At 33.9% G+C, this 9,066-nt stretch overlaps 1 protein-coding gene across 1 annotated transcript in view; it reads right to left on the minus strand.

The window, feature by feature from the left end:
* prlrb (prolactin receptor b) overlaps positions 1-9,066 on the minus strand; it is a 20,261-nt gene that overhangs the window by 5,310 nt on the left and 5,885 nt on the right. Inside the window, exons 3-5 of the mRNA XM_007557861.2 lie at positions 7,270-7,402; positions 4,732-4,901; positions 237-403 (exon numbers count right to left, since the gene is read on the minus strand). Coding sequence (XP_007557923.1) covers positions 237-403; positions 4,732-4,901; positions 7,270-7,402 — 470 coding nt within the window. The remainder of the gene's footprint in view (positions 1-236; positions 404-4,731; positions 4,902-7,269; positions 7,403-9,066) is intronic.

A 9,066-nucleotide genomic window follows, 5' to 3' on the forward strand; every position in this document is an offset into this window, starting at 1 on the left:
ATTCTGAAGCTGAAGGCAACAAGACTGACGTAAGAAAGATAAAAGTTCAACAATATTTGGTTATAACTTGCTGGGGTGATTTTAGTTCAACCCAGAGACCAATTTGTCTGTAAATGATTGTGAGACAGATGGCGGACCTTCACCTTGAGGGCCAATTCTTTGGGAAACTAAGGAACGTACAGAAGCCTCTCAGTTTTAAACGGTCCGGTTTGCAGTTTCTCACATAAAACACTCACCTTCCACTCCTTACTGTCGTTTTGTTTAACCCTCAGCTCATATTTTAGGGTGACCCATCCGGTTCTGACGTCCACGTCTGGAGGACTTTTCCATCTTATTTCAAGAAATGGACTGGGAGCGCTGCTGTTCACCACCACTGTGACATTTACAGGAGGGTCGGGCTTCACTGTCGGCCAAAGAAAAACAAGGAACAAAGTCAATAACTGCATTAAGTTTACTGCCTCTCTACCCATTAGAAAAGAAAATCTAATATTAAACTTAATGGGATAAGTTTAGTCAGTGTCTTAGATCTGAGCTATGATAAAGACTAACACATCAAGTATTGACCAAATCTGAGCTTACTCAGAATCAGAGAAATACAGGAAAGGGGGACTAATAGGAGGAAGGACAAATATTAGCACAACAATCTCTGCATCAGCATACACTGCAAAAACACAAAATCCTACCGACTAATTTTGGTCTAGTTTCTTCTGCAAGACAAAAATAGCTGGCAAATAACTTTTCAGGATAATATAAGAGTCAATAATTCCTTAGTAATGATGAAAAAGTAGTAGTTCTACCAGCAGATTATTTTAACAAGACATTTTCCCCATATTATAAGTTAAATAATCTGCCAATAATCTGGAACAAATAGTTTTTCATCAATATTAAGAAATTATTGACTTATGTAACTTTCATAAAAAAATATATTTGTTTACATATTTGTTGATGTGGTGACAGTTTGGTATGAGACAAAAAAATAAACAAAGTTGAGCTCTCTGTTTTCTTCCAGTGCTAACTAGAAACAACCAATCAGAGCAAAGAGGCGAGTCTTAATGCTGTCTATCACAATCTTGTGTGGCGCTTATGTCCCCCGTGCCAAACTCCCTCCTAGCTATTCACGCTATGCTGCAGCTAGCATAGCATGAATGCTCAGGCTAGTTAGCATAATCACAGATGATGGCAGATTAAATATTTTTCTGTAATGGCAAGTTGTTTCTCCATCATTATATTTAGCAATAAGAACATGATTGACAGCGCTAAGACCCTCCTCCTGGTTGTGATTGGTTGTTTTTGGTCGGCAGTTGTAGCTCCAGGAGGAAGTGGAGCAGCTTTATCTTTTCACCGATTACCTGTCTCATACCAGTCACAACATGATGACAGTTTTAACAAATATGTTTTTAATGAAAGTAAACTGCATCTTTGAAACTAGCTCCTATAACTTACTGAAAAATTATTTTGAAGTTAGTTTTGTCTTATTTGTTGTTAGATATGTGCAGTAAAAACTAGACCAAAACTACTTGGTAAGATTTTTTGTTTTTGCAGTATAAAACTGCACTTAAAGTTGTGTAAAACAAATTTTCCCACTAAGATGCGGACCTCTACTTGGTCTTCATGATGCTATTATTTGTCTAAAAAAATTCTTAGACCTTCACAGAACAGCTGGATTTGTGCTGACATTAAATTGGTTCTTTTCACTAACTGGGTGATTTCTTTGGACATGGATTCAGTGCAGAAAATAAAAAATAAAATCTACCTAAATAGCGTAACTATTAGCTCTCTTGGGACAGAATTGACATGAGCCGCCTTTATAACCAAACAACGGCTGTGAAATCTGATCTGTGATTGTACACAACATGTCGAGGGCTTGAACCTGTTCTACCTCATTCTGTTCTACTTTTCTTTGTTGCCGTTCACTCGTCTCAGTACTTTTCCATTCCTCCCTGCGCTCAAGACGGCAGGGCAGCCAATAAAACCGAGCCAATCATTAGCTCGCTATATAAAGATAATTCTCAACTGTGTTGATTTCTTTCTGCACAAACTCATAGTGAAGGTCAACTGTGTTTGTTTCCTGAACTGACATTTTACTTTTTAGATTCATAATATTCCAGGGATATTCTTAAAAAGGACTCTATGATTTTACCTTTTATAGACAAAGACATCACAACGTGAGAACAATAATAAGGATTTAATGTTACTAGAGTCATAAACTTTCAATAAAAACCAATAAACTTTTACTTCACTACAGTTCACCTTGTATTACCATTTTAAACTTTTTTTTTTCAGAAATATATAGATTAGTTATATACTCTCTCTTAACAACAGAATGCAGATTATTTTTGGTAAGATGTAGGGCTACAACTAACGATTAATCAAGTAATTGATTATCTGAATGATTAATCATAATAAAATGTCACATTCTTCAGATTTTCCATTCAACCACTTCAGCCTTTTTAATACAATATGCACAACACATTAAAATAGGCTAATAATTGAGTAGTTCATTTCCGTTTTTAAATGTGAAAATAAACATTTTATTGCCTAAAATTCACAACACAGCAGTCCTTGAGTGTATACTTGATCATTTGTAGATTAATTAATGATTGGAAAGCAAACTATGTATAATACAGTGAAGGTCACACAACCAGTTTCGCAGTATTTCAGATCTTTAAAACAAAAAACTGATCAATAAATAATTATCGACGTGTCTTTCAGCCATATTATCCAACCCTACACTCTAAAAAAAGATGTATAATAATATACAATATTATACAATAATATACAACTATCAATAACCTTGATAGTTTTCCTTATAAGGAAAACTATCAAGGTTATTGAGAACTCTGATAAAAACATGGGAAACCATCTGATTTCCATTTTACTCTTATGTAAATTGCATAGTTTTTAACTTTATACAATCTAATTTTAGATCATGTTGACATCATTCACAGAACAGCATGAACATCCTCTCTTTATTGTAACAAATGCTCCATTGAGAACTCCATGTTCCTCCCTTAACTTATTACACACTTATCACAAAATGAATTTGTTGAAACAAAAATCTCTTTCGTCTGTCATCACCATGTCTGTAAACTGTTGCACAGTTATCTTCTACGTGCAACACTCGATTTGTGAACTTGATTATCATAACGGTTTCAAAAACTTACCCTGCAATACGTTTGTTTATTGTTTCAGTCTGCTGGACCTGAATAAACAATAAAAGCCCTAAAACCGGATTTTCTTTACCTCCAAGGTGGAATTTAAAGCTCATGTTATGGGAATATTTGTGGATAGACGTTGTTATTCAGACTGGTAGCCCATTGTCCTTCTTAATTTCAGTTGACTGTATGTTTATTCAGTCGTGTATTTGTCCTTAGTGATATGATTACGTAGTGCATGTTTTATTTGTTGTGGAAATTTTACAGCCCCATTTGCAGCAGCTGTAAATATTACATTGTTAATCTGCCATGCTTGCTTAAATTAATTTTAAATAAATATTTTCAATGAAGGACTCAATGAAGCCTTCAGTTACATTTTTAAGAGTTTGTAAAATGTATGTTCATTTGTCTTTCTATGTTACACTTAATTATTTTATTGAGCTTAGAGGAAATGAATCATTTAGTTAGATGTGCTACCTAAATACAGTATATTCATATTACATTACATTAAATAAAGAAAAAACTAAATCATGTTTGCACCAGAAAACATAACTGTAAAGATAAAGCAGATATTTGAGTCTCTTCATTATTTGGCTACATCTTCTGTTAGAAACGTTGGGATAACCTTTGACTTATATTTTATGTTCAAAAATCATATCAAGTCTCCAATTCGATTCTGTTTCTACCATTTGCAAAATGTTGCCAAACTTTGTCCTTTTGTTTCTCTTAATTCATGTTTTTTTCCGTCTCATCTGGATTACTGCAATGCGCTTCACAAACCAAAACCTCCCTCCATCAGTTCCAGTCTACACTGAAAAAAGTGTTTCTTTGACCCAACTTAAAAAGAGTTACTCCAATCTGTTTTAGCTAGTTTTGCTCTGACTTCACAATTATTCAACTTTGAATTTTACCTTGAGCAAAATTAGCTGTAACAAGTTAGAGTAATTTTTAATGTTGGTCCAAACAAACATTTTTTCATTGTATACAAGTTTTTAATTTCTTTTATTTTTTGCAGTATGCTAATTTCATTTAGAAAAAAACTTTTGAAATCACACTTTAAGAACTCAAAACCTATATCAAATTAATGCTGGATGAATTTATGTCAATTTCTGACAGTCACTGAATATTTAGTTTTTTGCCTGTTTCCTTTATTCTGTCTAAGTCAGGGGTCAGGGGTCAGTAGTCTGCCTTCGGTATAGCTGAACAAAGTTGTTTAGAGCCCCCAAAACTACATGACCCTTTAAAACAAGATAGCAATTTTTAAAATATCTATTAAACGATGTTTTTTATTTTTAAATGAAAGGAAAACTACTTTTATTTTTTTTTAATATCAAACTTTTTCATAAAAGGAAATGAACACTAACTTTTACATTTTATGTAATTTGTTTTAAAAAAAAATTTGCATTCTAGAGACAAAAAAATTACTTAAAAAATATTCCTGACTCTACTAGCTTTTTAAAAAATCTGCTAATCTGCATTTGTTTATTACTCTTTCATTTTTAGAAATTGCTAAATATTTATGTTTTTGCCAAAGTTAATAAGAGCCACAGGTTGCAGCCTTGGGGTCTCGACTTACCATATTCCATCACATCCGTTATCCGGAACTCTTCTGAGGCATTCCCCAAGGCATTTGTAGCCACCACCGTCATGGTGTACTCAGCCCAGATGGAAGTGTGCTTCTTATCAAAGAAACATGAGTTTGCTCCAGCAGAGACGTAGTCCGGACACTCACGGACTTCTCTCAAGCTGTAAAACAGGAAAACCAGACCTTTACTGGGCAGAAAGTGGAAGCAAAACGCTGCTGTAAAAACTTAAAGAAGAGAACGTCTAATCTATAAACGATTAGATGCTTCATTTATAAGCATCAGTACAGCTAAACACAAATCTTTTACAACGTCCTACTTGTAACTTAGTTTGGTCTTATTTCAAATGTACTAAGATATTTGCATGAGAAACTAGACCAAAAATAAAATTTTGTGTTTTTGCAGTTCAGGAGAAATCAGCAAGGCAAGGCGAGGCAAAAATGAAGAAAATATTATTAAAATTTAACAAAAGTTAAAAAAAACACACAGAAAGGCAGCCAGTGGAGTGAAACAAGAACAGCGGGTGACATATTCAGGTTTATAAGACCCAACTAAAAGTCTGAACCAACCGTGAAAGCAAAGACTGATTCAAAGTCACAGTAATCAAGTGTAACGGTTTTATTTTAACAATACTATGGGTGAAGTTTATCAAAACTCATTTATTTATTCTTCAAATTCATTTTGTTTAGTGAAAAAGCTGATTCCCCTGACATTCATTGGTATACAATGAATCCTGCTATAGCAACCATAGCAACCAGTGAGCAACCAGCTATGGCAACCAGTATAGTTACCATAGCAACCAGTGAGCTGTTTGAATGAGAAATGATTATGCAATTTTGAAAAAATGGTGTAATCACTACAAGAACTGAGCTGTCTAACTTTTGTATGCAAAATAAATAGTTTTTAGATAAAACTGAGCATAAAAACAAAACAAATTGTTTTAAAGGAAATAGATTCTCTAAATGGGAACTAAGTCAAATTAACAGAGACTTTTTGTCTAATAACCAGGATGAAAAAATCTTATTTTAATGTCATAAAGACCTTTGAGCAAATTTAAAGAGATAATATGTGTCAATAGTTTTGAGCTATACTGTAAACAACACAGAAAAGATGCAAAACATCTGTAGGCTTTAAGAATATCAAGCAAAGAAATGAAAACCACTTAGCAGGAGCAGAAGACAGTCTGGACTGTTAGAAATTTACCTATTATTATCATAAATGAGGGAAATTGTGAAGTCGTTGTGTCTACAGTCGATATGCAATTAGACATTTATTATGGACAATTACTCAATAGTTTCAAAGTGGGTTTTGTGATAAGATCATTTTTGCAGATGATCAAATATCTTAAAATGTGGCTAACAAGCTGCCGTAATCTCTATCTAAATAGCATAATCTTACAGGCACTTTGCAAAATAAACAGGTGCAATTCAAATCCAGAACTATAAAATCAGAGCAAACCAATCATTTACAGATTTAAAATTCAGCTTTACACTCAGATTTGATCCTGTATAATACAGTGCCCTCCACTTCAGTCAATATAAAAGGTTATAAAAGGCTATCTAAGGAAACCCAGTTAACTATATCAAGTCATTGATTTTTGCAGCAATCCGCCAAGCATGTGGCGACAGAAAGAAAAGACTCCTGTTGAAAAGAAAGTGTGGATTCCATCATAAAAACTAATTGTAAAAAAAAATATCCAAATAAGCTGCTGCTGGCCACGCCTTACATTTATGAATTTACATTTCATAAAAATGGCTGCAAACAGACAACCGTCTTTGAAAAGACGAAGAAGCGCCTCCTGCACAACCAATAACAATGCAACAAGTGGTTTCTAAATGTTAAATAAACAACAAAACCAGCTGGCCAAACTTGCTAGGTGAAGGGCTGGGGTTTTCTGGGGTTGCTAGGTAACAGGCTGGGCTCCACTTGGGTTGCTAGGTGAGGGGCAGTGCCTGCTGATTTGTGAAGCTACATTCTAGAGATTTTTGAGATAATCATTTTCCAGACACCAAACACCATTAATTTATTGCCCAAAACTGGCTGGGTGTTTTTTTTTAAGCATTTGTGCTGCTTTTAGAAGCAGTAGAGACCCAAATGCAAGTACAAACACATGCAAAATGTGAATTTTGCATAATAGTTCCCCTTTAAGCTACAATTACTAATATTAATGTGAGGTCAGAGCAGCTGAAGCTCTCACAGGTGAGTTCAGGGTTTTAGATGAGGACGTGAACTCCTTCACCAATGAAATATGTGCTCCCTTTTTACCCACAGAAGGACTTTGTCGTTTTCCATCAGCGTGTTTATGGAGCAACTAAAAATGTGTCTTACTCCCATCATTGTAGCTGATAAACTTATCGGGAACTCTAAGGGCCATCTGGTGGCCTTGTGGCTAAAACAAACAAAATATACAGAGCGCATAAACCCCAACTGAGAAACTGTGCCATATGCCACTCCCCTTTTTCCCATCGTCTGTCTGAACTGTGACCCGCTGATTCAAGACAAAAAGGTCAAAATATGTAGAATAAACTGACCGTTCTTGCGTGTAGAAGAGGCGATATTCAGTCGGCAGCCCTCCGTCAGAGCCTGGCTCCCACCAGCAGGAAAATGTCTCCTTCTCTCGGGACCTGCAGTCAAATTTTCTGGGACTCTCTGGTGCAGATGTACCTGGGCAACAAGAGTGGCAAACAAATTATGAATGCTAATTCCCACTCTGGGCCACTGCATTATGAGTACAGCTGTTTACAAGTTACCTCATGTAATTATGGATGATTTGTAATCTTCAATCAAAGTTAGTTTGTATTCAGAGCTTTCAGTACATTTTAAAAGTGTCACCTAGTTCTGAAGACGTAGTTTCTTCAACATATAATAAACAAAAATATGTTTATTAAAGAAATCTAGTCGTTTCTTTAAACAGCACACAAAGGCATGAAGTCATTTTCAGACCAATTTGGCAGAGGTCAAACTCATACAGTATGATGAATGTAATAAAAATCCAAACATAAAAATAAAACAAAAATAAAATATAATCTAAAAAATGTTATACTAAAAAAATAAAAAAGTCATAGTATTATAGACTTTATCATATTATTATTATTATTATTATTATTATTATTATTATTATTATTATTATTATATTTTATTTTTTTACTTTATTCTCATCATTTTACTTTTTTATTTCCCTACCCTGGCCCTGAATTTGAGTTTAGTTTTTATTGTTATTATTAATTTATAATATCAGGACCGTGGAAGAAAATAAAAAATAAATAAAAATACAAGATGCAATAAAATTAAAAATAATTAAAACAAAAATAGTTAAGATGAGAATAAAGTTGTAATATTATCACTTTATTCTCGCAATTTTCGTTGTTTGTTTTGTTAATTTTCCGATACTCAGTGCAAAATAAATTAAAAAATGAAATAAAAAAACTCAAATGTTATAAATCTAAAATAAAAAATACAAAGATGAAAAGGTAAAATAAAAACAAAGAAAACAGAATAAAGCAACCTGTTATAAAATAATAATTAAACAAAATTCATTATACCACAAAACCTAAACTATCTGAATTAAAATGAAATAAAACAGTAGTTTTAGCTGGAAAAAAGGTAAGTTCCAATTTTAACTGAAAAATAGCCAAAAATTTTCAACAAAGTAATTAATTTTAAAAAGACCTTTTCAAAATAATAAAAAATAAGAAAAGTAATCCAAAACCAAAACTTTCAGTGGTGATTTTTAACTGCTAAGTAGAAAAGGACCTGCCCATTTTACCGCTAAGTGATTTATTTTAATTAGCTGATCTTTAACACTAAGGAGTTGTAACCTTTTCACGTCCTTTTATTCTGGGTTGCTATGGAGTCTTTGATTTCAAAGTAGCTCCATTTTAATGTTTCTCTGAAGTCCATAAATTTTGTAAAATCCAACACAGTGCTTAACAAGCAGGAAAATATTTTATGTAAAAGCCATTAAGTACATGCCCTGCATCCAGGATTATAGCAAAAACAGCACCTCAGATCAGTGACTGGAGCCACAGAGCGCTAGATTTATAATACTCAGATCGTAGAAACAGACGCTGAAAAAGCTTCAGTTGTTTTGTTTGGCAATCCATGATGTAAAAATATATGATTTGTTGGGCCTTATGGTATGGCGAGATACAGAGCTAGGAAGTCTTAGATTGCTTCTCTGTCAGTGGTGACCCCGAAGGGAGGGTTAGCGGGGGCCATGGCCCCCACTTGAAAAATGCTGGCCACTCCAGAAGATCATGTTTACGTTATAGGGAAGCATGCAGAGTCCTCATAATATATATGAGTGAGAGAGAGAGAGAGAGAGAGAG

The sequence above is a fragment of the Poecilia formosa genome, unplaced genomic scaffold (assembly GCF_000485575.1).
Source record: "Poecilia formosa unplaced genomic scaffold, Poecilia_formosa-5.1.2 Scaffold92, whole genome shotgun sequence".
NCBI lineage: Eukaryota > Metazoa > Chordata > Actinopteri > Cyprinodontiformes > Poeciliidae > Poecilia > Poecilia formosa.